The 14,557-nt window shown below is 32.3% G+C and overlaps 2 protein-coding genes across 2 annotated transcripts; both read right to left on the reverse strand.

The window, feature by feature from the left end:
• Nucleotides 1–3,071: 3,071 nt before the first annotated feature.
• HELRODRAFT_177337 (hypothetical protein) lies at nucleotides 3,072–5,837 on the reverse strand (the record flags this gene model as incomplete). The annotated part of the gene is made up of 6 exons (XM_009025545.1): nucleotides 3,072–3,360; nucleotides 3,737–4,010; nucleotides 4,483–4,563; nucleotides 4,981–5,121; nucleotides 5,191–5,358; nucleotides 5,423–5,837. 6 exons carry the CDS (start codon nucleotides 5,835–5,837, stop codon nucleotides 3,072–3,074), a joined length of 1,368 nt encoding a protein of 455 aa, XP_009023793.1.
• A 1,587-nt stretch (nucleotides 5,838–7,424) lies between these two features.
• HELRODRAFT_177338 (hypothetical protein) lies at nucleotides 7,425–11,262 on the reverse strand (the record flags this gene model as incomplete). The annotated part of the gene is made up of 5 exons (XM_009025546.1): nucleotides 7,425–7,770; nucleotides 8,012–8,318; nucleotides 9,310–9,456; nucleotides 9,726–9,899; nucleotides 10,794–11,262. The coding sequence occupies 5 exons, from the start codon at nucleotides 11,260–11,262 to the stop codon at nucleotides 7,425–7,427; spliced, it is 1,443 nt and encodes a 480-aa protein (XP_009023794.1).
• Between the last annotated feature and the right edge of the window lie 3,295 nt (nucleotides 11,263–14,557).

Genomic DNA, 14,557 nt, shown 5'->3' on the forward strand with positions numbered 1-14,557 from the left:
ACAAAGTACAGTAACACAAACAACCAATAACACAAACCCATACTACCACAGAAACACCCACACATACAAACAAACATACAAACAAACAAACATACAAACAAACATACAAACAAACAACACAAACAAACACACAACTACATACACACGCATCCATCATTAAGTAAATGTCTCTTGTTGAACTAACAACTACACATACAAACAAACAAACATACAAACAACAACACAAACAAACGCACAAACAAACACACAAACAACTACATACACACGCATCCATCATTAAGTAAATGTCCCTTGTTAAAGCAAGTGAACCGCAGGTTAACGGCAAGTATGCGCAATGCTGTGTCCTGTACGATGATTGTGTGTGTGTGTTTGTGTGTGTGTGTTTGTGTGTGTATGTGTTTGTGTGTTTGTGTGTGTATGTGTTTGTGTGTGTTTGTGTTTGTGTGTGTTTGTGTGTGTTTGTGTGTGTGTGTGTGTGTATTACACAAAAAACAACAAAGCAACATATTGTAAAGAACACAGCAACAAACGCAACAAACAATAACAACACAGCAGCAAAAAACAACAAAGCAACATATTATCAACAACACAGCAACTAACACAACACACAACAACAACACAGCAACAAACAACAACAAAGCAACATATTATCAACAACACAGCAACAAACAAAACACACAACGACAACAACACAGAATCAAACAACAACAAAGCAACATATTTTCAACAACACAACAACAAACACAACAACACAATAAGAACCACATCTCAGCAAACAGCCACAAAAACAACAAGAATGTCAACTTTATAACTATTTTCAACTTCTCACCTCAATAATCTTCTGCATTGTGCTGCAAACTCCAGTGACCACACAGGTGCTAAGCAAAAATTGGTCAGAATAAATTGCATTTCTGTGTTGTTGTTGTTGTGTTCTTGTCGTTGTTGCGTAGTTGTAGTAGTAGTTGCTGTGTAGCTGTAGTAGTAGTAGTAGTAGTAATTGTTGTGTTGTTATTGTGTTTCAAAGTTGTTTTGAGGTTGTTGTTGTTGCAATTGCGTTTGTCGTTGCGGTTGTCATTGTTGTCGTTGTGGTAGTTTAGTTGTCGTTATGTTTATAAGCGCGTGTGCGTGAATGTGTTTTTGTTGCATCAATCACATTAATATGTTAATCTCTTTCATGTCCGTGATAAATTTAAAAGTAAACTACACCAACAAAAACACAGACACATAATTTAACACATAGAAACCATAAACACTCCACTTACAAACACACACACATACACAGTAAACCTTTACATAAGTACTATATAACATACCCGCACACACACACACATCCAAACAATCTCACACACACACACATCCAAACAATCTCACACACACCACACATATACACACCACACACACACACACACACACACACACACACACACACACACACACACACAGTCCTACATACAAACCACACACACGCACGCACACACATATCCAAACAATCTCAAACACACCACACGCGCACGCACACACACACACAGTCACACATACACACAGTGACACATACACACACATATACACACACAGTCACACACACACATACATACACACAGTCACACACACATACCACACCCTAATGACCAAACTATCCTTCCTTAGGCATTCGAAAGGTTTTGAACCGAAAACCTTTGTCACGAGTCACTTCAGTGTTTCTAATATGAACTTTCCTTTCACTCAACTCCTATCTCTCTCTCTCTCTCTCTCTCTCTCTCTCTTTCTCTCTCTCTCTCTCTCTCTCTCTATTCTTAGTTCTTCTCTTGAGATAGACTTGAGTTTGGTCATTTGGTCACATGCTTGCCATTCGTTTGCTTGTTTCTTTTTTCGTCCATATATTTTTTGTCAAAAGAATAAAACGCCTTTGTGTGTTAAGAAGTGTGTCTTTTTAGATGTACAATTTATCTATAATTCTATATTCACATAATCATACGTACAACCTTGAATTTTTCAAAAAAAAAAAAAAATTTTCATTCATTTATTCTTTCATTCATTCATCCAAAATTTAAAAAAAATCAAAAAATTAAACGAATGAAATTCTATGGAAAACTTCAATTCATTTGGAAAAATATGCCAAAAATTTGTATAAAATCTTCATCATCTTTGTCATAATCATCACCATCAATATCATCATCATCACCGTCATCATCATCATCGTCGTCATCATCATCATTATCATTATCCCATATAAAAAAATGTTATTTTTATGTATTATGCGCTTTGCTGAATATAACGAAGCTGCTAGTTAAATATGCAATCACGTAAACAACAGGGAGAGAGAGAGAAAGAGAAAGAGAGGAAGAAAGAGAGAAAGAGAGAGAGAGAGAGAGAGAGAGAGAGAGAGAGAGTGTTGCTCTCTTTAACACAATTCAAGCGTATTCATACGAAGACATATAGGTACAGAATCAGGCGTTATTTGCATAGCAAATGATAATAGGCATGGATCTCTTGACAGAGGTATCTTCAAACATCAGGTAAATAAAATGTACCATATATATGTATGTATTTGAAGTAATATTATTACAATCTCTACACTCTAATACGTGGAGTTTTTAAAAGTTAAAAAGATCATCTTGTACAAATTATCGGTAACTCTAAAGAAAATTTTGTAATACTAAATACTCAATAATTTGAAAAGTTGCTATGAAGAAAACGTTTAGAATAATTAAATTGAATACAAATTTAAGCACGCGCAATACACACACACACACGACACACACACACACACACATATCTACACACTCACTCACACACACACACACACACTTAAACGTTCAATAGATTTTTTAAGATGTTAAAGGTTATATTAAACATGAGAAAAACAACGGACCAACATTTACAAAGCTGGCTGATCATAAAAAATTTTCAGTTAGTTTTACTCTTTTATGGAATTTGGCAAAATGTTTGAAAATGGAATAAAATAAGAATAAAATAAAATAAATATAATATCAGTTTTAAATAAATTCACTTTAAAATGTTTAACGTCTTTTTCCAAATTATCAAAATATAGAAAATTTAAATTTCGACCTTTAGCGTTTAACTGTAGAGTACATTAAACCGGGCATAACTTCATACTTTTCTGTTCTTTTCAGCGTATTATCCGTCGGTATTCCGGTCGGTATACCGGTCGGTATATCGGTCGGTAGATCGGTTGATGTTTCGGTTGGATTTTCAAGGAAGTTGTAGTAATCAGCTTTGTTCTTTGATGCAGATGGCAAGTTGGATGCGATTTCAACGTACTTCATTTTGGCATTCGAGTTTGGGTAAATGCTTTTCGTCTGATGGCCTGATGGTACAACCTCGGCGTATTCTGGGTGACTGATGGGTGTTGGGTGGTGTAGTTGGTGTTGGGTGATTTTGGTGGTTGGCGTTGGGCTAAGTGGTGTTGGGCTTCTAATTTGAAATTTGTGTATGGTTGAAAATGCTAGGTGTTGGTTTTATGTGGTATGGATTATGTGTTTAATTTAAACATTTTTCATGATTTTTGATTTGGCATTTGGCTATTTATTTAGCGCTTTTTAGAGTAAACTTCTCGAAGAGATTGTAAAATACATTTTAGATTAAAAAAAATCTGAAAATATTACTGCGAAACTACAAATTTCTGATAAATTTGAATTAATTCTCATGAAAAATGAAATATACACAGACTATATCTTAAAAAACATTTTAAAAAGCAAAATAAAACTATTCTTACTGATTACTATAATAAGCAGTAGCGGCTTCATTGACCTCATCATACGTGTGGTAATCACCACTTCTCTCAGACTCTCTCATAGGCCTCGCGTAGTAAGCGTTACTACCAGCGTCATCGTCAGTGTTAGTATTATTAATACTATTAGTAGTAATTCCATTGCTGCCAGGAAGATGTTTTCTGCCTTTTCTAACACACAGTACTGAAAAGATGACGACGAAGACGATGAGAACCATACCTCCGACACCCACTGATATGCCAACTGCCATACCAATCACTGTCACATTATGTACGTACAGTGCGATTAATTTAATTAATATTTAGGTAATTTAATTAGTATTTAGGTAATATTTAACTGTTTAATTAGTAATTTGGTAAATATTATTATTATTATTAGTTGTAACTAATAACTGAACACTTTTAAACTTTAACAACACTAAAATGATACTTTAATAATAATCAATCAAAAAAAGGATTTTTTATTGATTAGTTCCATGGAAATTTTTAATAATAGTGCACCCACTAAACAAGTAGCCGGTTGGAAATAAATTTTAACTTTTGGCTAGGTTGTCTTTGGTTTTAATCATGTTCGTAAGGCTTATAGTAGGACATTATAATTAAATTCTATTTTATTATTGACGATAAACTAGTCAATTTCTAACTGCAAATGTCATCTGCTAAAAAAGTTATTTTAGAATAAAAATTTACCTCAATCCATATGAAAAAAGATTTTCCAGTCATTAATTAACCTGCTGGCTTATTAGGTGGGCTATTGCCGTCACTGAAGTTTATGTTTGCGTCAACAAGTGTAGGAGAATCTGTTACAGATCCTGGGTGGGCAAGTTTTTTTTCTAATTTTTTAAAATATTTTTCAGAAGTATCAAGAAAGGACACACGACGCATATAAATTCAAGCACTGCGTGTGACAGGCAGGGATCACCTTGCATTCGAACCCAGTCACTACGACATTACTGCCGGACAATTTAATTATTACACAACCGCGACACTCAAAAAAAGGTTGTTAGCTGGTATAAGCAACATTACTTATTTTAAAATTAAACGTAGCGAAAAATTGTTTCGGGTGTAGAAATCTTGTCAACGATTAATTGCTATTTTGGAAATAATGTTTATGAGTTATTTAGTTCTTTGAAAACAATCAAAATAGAAGTAGACGTTAACATGAGCCAAGTCAGACGAAATAATTTAAAAAAAATAAAATAGTGGCTTTTAAGAAATGTGTTTCTAACCATTCATGCAAATCACGTATGCTTGTGAACGGTTTTCATTTGACCATTTTAAATCTTCCCAATCTGCCACAACTAAGTCAAATGCCCAGGACGGCTGACTTGGTTGTGGGTTATTATCAGCCCAATTTGAATATATCAGACCTGTACATTGTTATAATTAATTTCATAAAAATTATTAATTTAAATGAAGGTTATTTAACAAAGGATTACTTTTAGACGATTTCCAAGTCCAGTATTGTCTGTAAAGATTAATCCAATATTGACCATCAGGTACATCCAAGTTTTTCAGGTCATTATTGATCACGTACAAATCTTTATTCTGCATTGAACAGTGATTTATAGCTTCGTACCATGTGAAATTTAATTGGACAACTTTTCCTTTTAAAACATTATGAAATGAATTATTTTCGCGCTATCTTTAAAGTTAATCAAAAATTCTCACCGTCGGAACATAGAAACCATAGCTTATAATAAGCATTCGCTCCCTTCAATCTTATTTGGGTTTCTTTTTTGATAAACTTCGCGTAATTGTAAGGAAAATTTTGGTTACTAAAGCTATAAGTCTGCTCGTCAATCGGGAGTTTTTCATTGTTATTTGTTAAAATGTTAAGATTATTAAATAATGTGTTTCCGCTATACCAGCTGTCATCTCCATCCTTACGCAAATTAAGTATGAATGGTAATTTTTCCTTTAAAGAGTTTGAAAACTGTGTCTTGAAGTCGTTCAGAATGGAGTTGACGAAAGCGTTGCGAATTTCTAGTAACGTCATATTAAAAGACCAACACATTTTGTCTACATCCGCGATTTGACTGCTCTCTATATCCGATTTAGTAGAATGATATTTGAGACAAATCATTTCATTTCTATCATTATCAGGAGGAAAACATCGAGACACGCCATCATCAGTGAAAGAACATTTAAAATTAATGAACGTCAACAGAATATACGGTACTATATTATTCATATTAAATATTTTCTCGATCAAAAAACTGTAAAAGAAAGAGAATATATATAATTATATATTTATAGAAGTTGAAAACTCAATATCGAAACTAAGCGATATGAATCGCTTAGAGTAAAATACCGAATTATAAACATACACACACGAAACTTTAGCAGACTTAAAGTTATAAATGCATACATACCTTCATTCTAATAGCTCAAGCGTTAGACAATGTCCCGGTGCTAAAACTGATGAATAAGCAAACTAAGGAAGGATGATTCAATGTAATAACGTCTGTTGATATATATTTATGTAGAATAATAAAATGTCACATACGTATACCTATGTGTGTGTGTTTGTGTGTTTTTTCATGTGATTGTATGTGTTTGTTTGTGTGTTGGTGTTCGTGTTTGTGTGTGCGTGTGGTGTGTATTTATAATAATAAAACATTATTAATGTTAATGTCAAATAATGCAAACAAACACCACATATATACAGACATACACGGATATATGTATGTATAATAACTTATAACAAATAATAATTAATAAAAAATTAATAAATAACGATAAATATGTGTTTAATAATTGGAATATTCCTTTATTTGTGCACGTGTGGATTTGAAAAAATCAACAAACTTAACTTTAATTTTCCGATTATAAGTTTGGCTAGGAGACAAGAGCGTATGTTGCCCATCCATTATATTCTAACACGGGAAATTTTGGTGTTAAACTAAAATGCTATAGGTCTATTCCTATCTTTAAATTTCATTGTAGACCACAAAATGTGCTATAGCTCAATTCCTATATTTAAATTCCATTATTGACCATAAAATGTGCTATAGTTCAATTCCTATCTTTAAATTTCATTGTGAGCCATGAAAAGGTTTTCAATTTTTGTTTTTTTCGTGAAAGAAAACTGTGCAGTTGTCGCAATTATGATTTTGTTTTTAATTTTTTGATATTCAAAAATAGTTAGGAATGTTACATTTTAGGCCATAGCAATTTCTGAATAATAGAAATTAGTTTGAGAATTTGTCACCATGAAATTAATAAATCGTATTATAACATAATTATTTTGGTTGTTAATGGGTTTATAGACTAGTAGAATACATTGCTTCTGATCTCAAAATGAATTTCGATTAGATATACTTTAAATCGCTCGAGTTTGCATATAAATTTTTAATTCACATTTTTATACCAGGTTTGACTTTGATTTTACTAAATAACCAAATTTAACTTGTAGGTTTTAATTTTTTATTTATAATGAACAAGCAATTGATTTATTTCTTCTGTTACGAAAAATTAAATACATATGATTAATTAAAATAATGTGCAATTTAAAAATAATAGATTATAAAGTATAATTTACATTTATTTATGTACACGCAAAAATGAAAAATAAAAATTAAATTGGACTTTCCAGTTTGCTGGTCAAATTAATTACACAGCGGCGTAAATCGTGCCCATGTCTTCAATGCAAATCGAAAAGTAACAAAATTTATCTCTTGTTGAGATGGGACATAATATCGCTATCGTAAACCGATTGCACAGCACCGTTTGTCGGAGCATTCGAACGAATATTCGGAGGATCGAGTTTGGAAACCGGTGAGTCCATGGTAGGGATGGCGTATTGTGGAAAAGATGGTGGTGTCGAAATCGGTGGCGGTGCTGGTAATGATGGAAATGGTGATGATAATATTCGCGGAGGTGGTGATGGTGATGATGACGAAGATAATGACGATCGTAATATTTTTTGTGATGATGGTTTTGGGGGTGTCAGTGACGATAGCGATGGAGAGAGTAGAAGTAGTTGGGAGCCGGTCGGTCGAAGACCAACTTCCTCACTGCAAGAAAATTATTTTCAAACGCATTCATTTATGTAATTTTTTATTTAACCACTCATTCATTCATTCATTCATTCATTCATTCATTCATTCATTCATTCATTCATTCATTCATTCATTCATTCATTCATTCATTCATTCATTCATTCATTCATTCATTCATTCATTCATTCATTCATTCATTCATTCATTCATTCATTCATTCATTCATTCATTCATTCATTCATTCATGCACACGTACCTATTTAGTTCGGAATAAATATGCTGGGCGGGATCATCAGTGAAGTTATTATCATAGGTCGGAATGGAGACCATAGACATTGTAGTAAGCGCGGATGGAGTTCGATTCTGCTGTTTTGTCATTGGTGACGATACTGCGATGGATTTCGTTGTGGCTGACGTGGGTTGAACTTCGTAAGGGCTGATGTCGTTGCTGCTGCTGCTGCTGTGTCGCTTACGACGCTGACGCGGAATGATGACGACGACGATGATGAAGACAACGATGATGATGGCAAGTAGAGGGAGGGAGATGCCTAATGCTATGTTCACTGTGTGTTTAATTATCATTATAACTAATATTGTTATTATGCAATTGTAGTAGTATAAATATTTTGTACAATAGTAGTAGTAGTTGTAGTAGTAGTAGAAGAAGTTGTAGTAGTAATAGTAATAGTAGTAGAAGAAGTAGTAGCAATAATGGTAGTAGTAGTGGTAGCAGTAGTAGTAGTACAAATATGAAAAAAAAACAAAAAAATATGGATTAAATTAATTACGTTTCAATTTTTCACCATCAGAATTTTTGGTGCTGAGTGTAACATTATCTTGGTTGCTATTATTGTTATTATTATTATTATTACTATTAATATTATTATTACTATTAATATTATTATTACTATTAATATTATTATTACTATTAATATTATTATTATTATTATTATTTGTAGTGGTTGTAGTACTAGTAGTAGTAATGTTATTATTTTTGCTCGGATCATTGTAGTCTGTTTCTGAAAGACAAAAATGAATAAATTAATCAATTTAATAAATGAATAAATTAATAAGTTAATACTATTAATTATATCTTAATTAACTCTCAGAGATGCTAGCAAGCAACACACACTGCGATAGCGAATCCACACACACACACACACACACACACACACACACACACACACACAACACACACAACACACACACACATACACACACACACACACACTAACACACCACACACACTAACACACACAAACACAACCACAAACCCACACAAACACAACACACACTCAGACACACATACAACACACACACAACACACCCAAACACACACACACACACACATTGCATGTGACAGACGTTCACCTGCCTAACAACTGGACTACCCGCTTCAACCATCCAAACATCAACCACCGCAAACATAAAATAACAGATGCAAGCAAAAAATAAGTTAATTTTTTAAAATAAAAAAAACTTTTGAATAAAAAATCAACTAAATAAATAAATAATGTATTAAACAAAATAAATAGCAATATAAATGAGGCGAACCATTGGCGCAGACCAGATAGTAATTGTAATATTTATTGTTGTTCCATAACAGAGTGTCAAAATAGGCTGAAACGTTTGTGTGACCGGAACTATCCGATACCAACTTCGGGTAGTCCTCTCGCCAATTCGAGTATCTTACTTTCGAGCCTTGAAATTGGAAAAATTATGATTTTATGATAACAATAATTACTGTTATTTATATTTAAGTAGCAATTTTCAACCGCCTACCGTAAAGATACAATGACATACCTCCATATATATACGGACATACAATACAATAAGATGCAATGCCATACCATACAATACAATACAATAAGATACAATGCCATACTATACAATACAATACAATAAGACACAATGCCATACAATACAATAAGATACAATGCCATACTATACAAAACAATAAAATACAATACCAGAGCTCTCCCAAGTCCAGTATTCTTTATAATGACCAATCCAGTACTGACCAACAGGTAGGTTTTTAAATTGCTCGCTTCGGCCAGTGCTACTGACAACAGTTAAGTCGGTATCTCTAAAGATGCAAAAATTTCTGGCAGAGTACCACGGCATTGGTTGCTCTATCGGAGTATCTGAGGTATAAAATATCTGGTACTTAATCGCTTAGATATTTTTTGAAGGTGTAACTATACAATCCTTAAAAATTTTATTTTCTGGGTCATTTTGAAGACTTTACAAAACGTCAGAGCATTTGTATAGATGAGATATGTAATTATCTGAATGTTTGTGTTAGAATTTTGTGTGTTGTTTTAATTATTTTGGTGCATAAGAATATTAAATTGAAATAGTTTAAATTGAAATAGTCTAAATTCAATATAAAATCGAAACTTGTGTACACATGTGACTACTGTTCAGATATTATAAAATACTTTTCGTAAGTACAATACAACTTTAAACTGTGTTTGAATGATTAAATGTACTACGTTGTGTTATGTTGTACAGATAAGCTACATGTTTGTCGTATCGTTTGTGGCCTTTATTGTCGTTGTTGTTGTTGTGGTTGTATGAAGAATTTTCAAGAATGATTCTTGCGTTATCCGTATGAACATTCGGCTTTTTACTAGTGCAACTTGCTTCGTTTTAACAGCCAGTTGGTTGACGAAACATCGTTATTATTATTAGTAGAAGTATTAGCAACAGTAGTAGTAGTAGTAGTAGCAGTAGTAGTAGTAGTAGTAGTACTAGTAGTAGCGGTGTCAGCAGTAGTAATAGTAGCAGTAGTAGTAATAGTTTCGGGTTAGATTGATTGATTAGAAATATCACGTCAGATCGACTGAAAACCATTTTCAAATTTTCACTAATCGAAAATTTCTCATTAGGAAAATCAGACATTCGATTACATACATATTTGTTTATATTCTTTGAAAAAATGATCAAAATGAAGTTATAATCTATAAAAAGTAATTATTAAAATAAATAATGATTTATTTTTAGAAGATTAAATAAGAGAAAAAAAATACTCGTACCATTATTTCCGCACAGGAATCGGTATTTATTCGTCGGTCTGTCTTCCAAAATTTCGAATTTATTCGGTCCGGTAACATTCAGGTAAGCATAACCGTAACCGTTAGAAGAATCGGAAGTCAGTGTCGTGCTGTCATCAACGGCAATCCATTTGCTGTCGGTATTTAGTTTTAAATTCAACAGGAATGTCAGTTTTTTATAGAATACCGATTTGAAATCATTAATGAATTTTTGAAAAATGACGAGTGTGGTATCATTTCTTAACTCGAGGAGGTATGAACCGGTCGGGCAAGCGAAGTCGGATTTTTGACGATCGTCGGCATCTAATATCTCGGTTATGTACGTGTAGCAGAGTTGAATATTGTCGGTATTGTTGTAACATCTCGAAGCAGAATAATCGCCAGAAACGTTTTTAAAAAATAAAATTATTATATTTAGTACTAATATTTTAAGTGATTTAACATTTCTCATCTTTAATTGGTTTGGTTTCAAAGTAATTAATTTTTAATTACTTATATAGTATAAAAATTATTATTCGTAATATTATTATAACATAATATAATTATTTGTTGTGAATATTATGTCAAATAAATAAATATGTTGGATTCCAATGGCTATAATTGTTGTTTGTTTTTGTTCACAGTCTCTAAGAAGCTTACCCATAGCACCAGTATTTGAAGTTCACATCTAATAAAAATAATAATAATAACAACAATAACAATAATTAGCATAACAATAACAGTAACAATAACAGCAACAATTTAAATCATAATTGAGACAGTAAAAGCCTGACAATGCCAAGTTCAATTAATAATAATAATAATAATATAACGTAATAGCAACAATAAAAATAAATAAGAACAACAATAACAACAACAATAACAACAACAACAATAATAATAATAAAAACTTGCAGCTTTAACAGCATGTAAAATTGAATGCTTGACGTAGAAGCTAGGCACTCAGTAACAAAAACAACAACAACAACAATTGTAGTGTTATTAGTATTACTATATGTAGTACTACAGCTGCCGCTGTCGCTACTGCTTCTGCTACCAATGCAACAACTACAACTACTATGACATTAATACTAGAATTAGTTTTCAACAGCACAAGTCATCATGAATCATAAAAAGAGCAGCATGAAATTTGCTTGTCAATGATCACATTAATTCCCCGAATAATCCTGATGAGTAATAATTATTTTGTTATTATTTATAAATTATTTGATCGTGCACACAGACACACGCACACACACACACACAGATACACGCACACACATACACACACGCACATACATACGCACGGATACATACACACACGTGCGCGCACAAACACAAATTAAATTAAATTTAATAAGGTGTTTATTCTTCAAAAAAACATAATTGCTGGGAAACCCGAATACAACAAATACACACAGACACACACAAACACACACACAAACAAACATACACATACGCAAACACACACACAAGCATACACACACACACATATATATATATACGAATAATAGGAGATATAAATTGATGAATCTTGCGTAATCTTGCTCATTGTCAGTTAGAACGATACTCAGTAGTCGTAATCAACAAAAACTGAGTGAGAGAGCTAGATGAGAGAGAGAGAGAGAGAGAGAGAGAGAGAGAGAGAGGAGAGAGAGAGAGAGAGTGAGAAAGAGAGATAGGTAGAAAAGTTGACAAAGAAAAAGAGAGAAAGCAATAAAGCATAGGCAGAGAGATGGTTAGAGAGAATAATGTATGAAAAGACTGATAAAAAAAAGAATAATAGTGAAACATAATATGGCAAAGTATGTGAGAAAGTGAGAAAAGAAAAGAGAGCGAAAGCAATAAAGTAAGAGAGAGAGAGAGAGAGAGAGAGAGAGAGAAAGAAAGAAAGAAAGAGAAAGAGAGAGACGGGTAAGAAAGAACAGAGGATTTTTTTAATGGCAATAACAGTGCATTTGATTTCAAACATACCTACGCACAAAGGGGAATTTTGAATTTACAATGTAGAAATTTTTTACATTTGTTGAATCACAAGATTTTGAGAAAGCTCATTATAAATAGATAATTTCAATATATTTATATTAAAAGATATATATTACTATACATTTTTAAGTGTACAAATGTAGCAGTGATGAATGAAATAATTTTCCTTCTCTAATTTAAATAACAATCAAAATCGTGTGTGTATTTATTTCCGTCGAGTCTTGCCGGCTTTAATTTTGGCAGTCAATCATCAACGAGACTGTCATTAAAGTGCCACCGTTTTGATGAATGGCTACCATCGGCCAGCTAGAGTTGATAAACAACTTAACGCCAAGTCTCTTGAGCAACCAAGATTGAGAAGTAGAAGATTCTCATCTGGAAGTTTATCGTTGCATACATCTCAAATTGCTTTTTTAGATCAATAATCCAATCTACCTATTCAATTACCCTAACTATTGATATCTTAAATATTTTAATGAGTATATGTTGTAAGGCTAGCCTAAATACCCCTTCAATCTCCATCCCTTGCACAGTGGACAACGGACAAGCACTGGGTACTTGGATCGGGTGTTATCTCAACCCTACCTAAACTAGTTATTGTGGAGACTTTAGTCTTAAAGTTTCTTTTTTAGCTAAGCTCATGAAAAAGAAAATAAGATAGGGCAGTCTCGGTAAAATTTAGTGATTCTCTACCATAGATATGTTCTTTACAATTGTTTGGAGTAACTTTGTACAGCGCTAAAAAAAAACAAGAAAAAAAACAACAGAACGCATTACCATGGCATTTAACTTCCGTTTTCAGCAGACGACAAATTTATAAATTTTGATTAAAGTTAAATTAAAATGAGTGAGGTTAGACTCAGATGTTACTTATTTATTTTTATTATGATAAGGATGCCAAATTATAAATTTAAACAAATTTTTTTCAGTTCAATTTTTTTTCTTCGTCTATACTTGGCTCGAGTTCGGATTCCGGAATTAGTGATTTTGAGTTGAGTTTCAATGGGTCATCTTACGAAAGTCTTGTGACTCCAGAAAAGATGTATGATTTTTAAATATTCATTAAAAAATTTCAAACTTTTCCTGTAAAATCATCTTCAGTTCATTTCTATGTGACTTTTTAGGTCAAAGATAATCACTTTCAAGGAAGTGTCAACACCAAGTATTCAGAACAACTCAGAGAATAATCTTTATAATGAGGTTGTATACTTGTATAGTACAGTGACTATACTATAGTCTATAGTTAAGTACATTCAAACAACTTTTCTATTCAATTAATTATTTGGGACTTAATTCAGTTTCAGAAACGTAAACTGGCAAGACCTGAGAAGCCCAGTCAAGAAAGTGAGTTACAGAACTTTGTAGCTTTTTTTTGTTCATCACAATACCCACACATCCTATTTAATTTATAAATGTATCTTTTTAAAATTAATATCTGATTTTCTGTAAGCTCCTCATGTCAAGCCTATGGAAAAGCAGCCAAGTGAGACTAAAGAAGAAAAAGCTGAAATGAGTAGAAGTGATGATCTGAAAAGAAAACGTACCAGTTTTTTAGTTTAATTATTTAGTGCTTATTTTTTGAAATTGTAATAATATTATTATATAATAGTAACATATTTGTTAATTGAAATTTTTTATTTATTCTAGTTCGAAAGACTTTAGAAGATCTTGTTGATAAAGTGGCTGACTTTGTTTCGTTAGTATTATGATATTATTATAAAATTAGTATTATAAAATGTATTTTCATTTTAATTTAAAATAAAGTTGTAATATTTTATTTG

Source organism: Helobdella robusta (assembly GCF_000326865.2).
Source record: "Helobdella robusta unplaced genomic scaffold HELROscaffold_42, whole genome shotgun sequence".
NCBI classification, from domain to species: Eukaryota; Metazoa; Annelida; class Clitellata; order Rhynchobdellida; family Glossiphoniidae; genus Helobdella; species Helobdella robusta.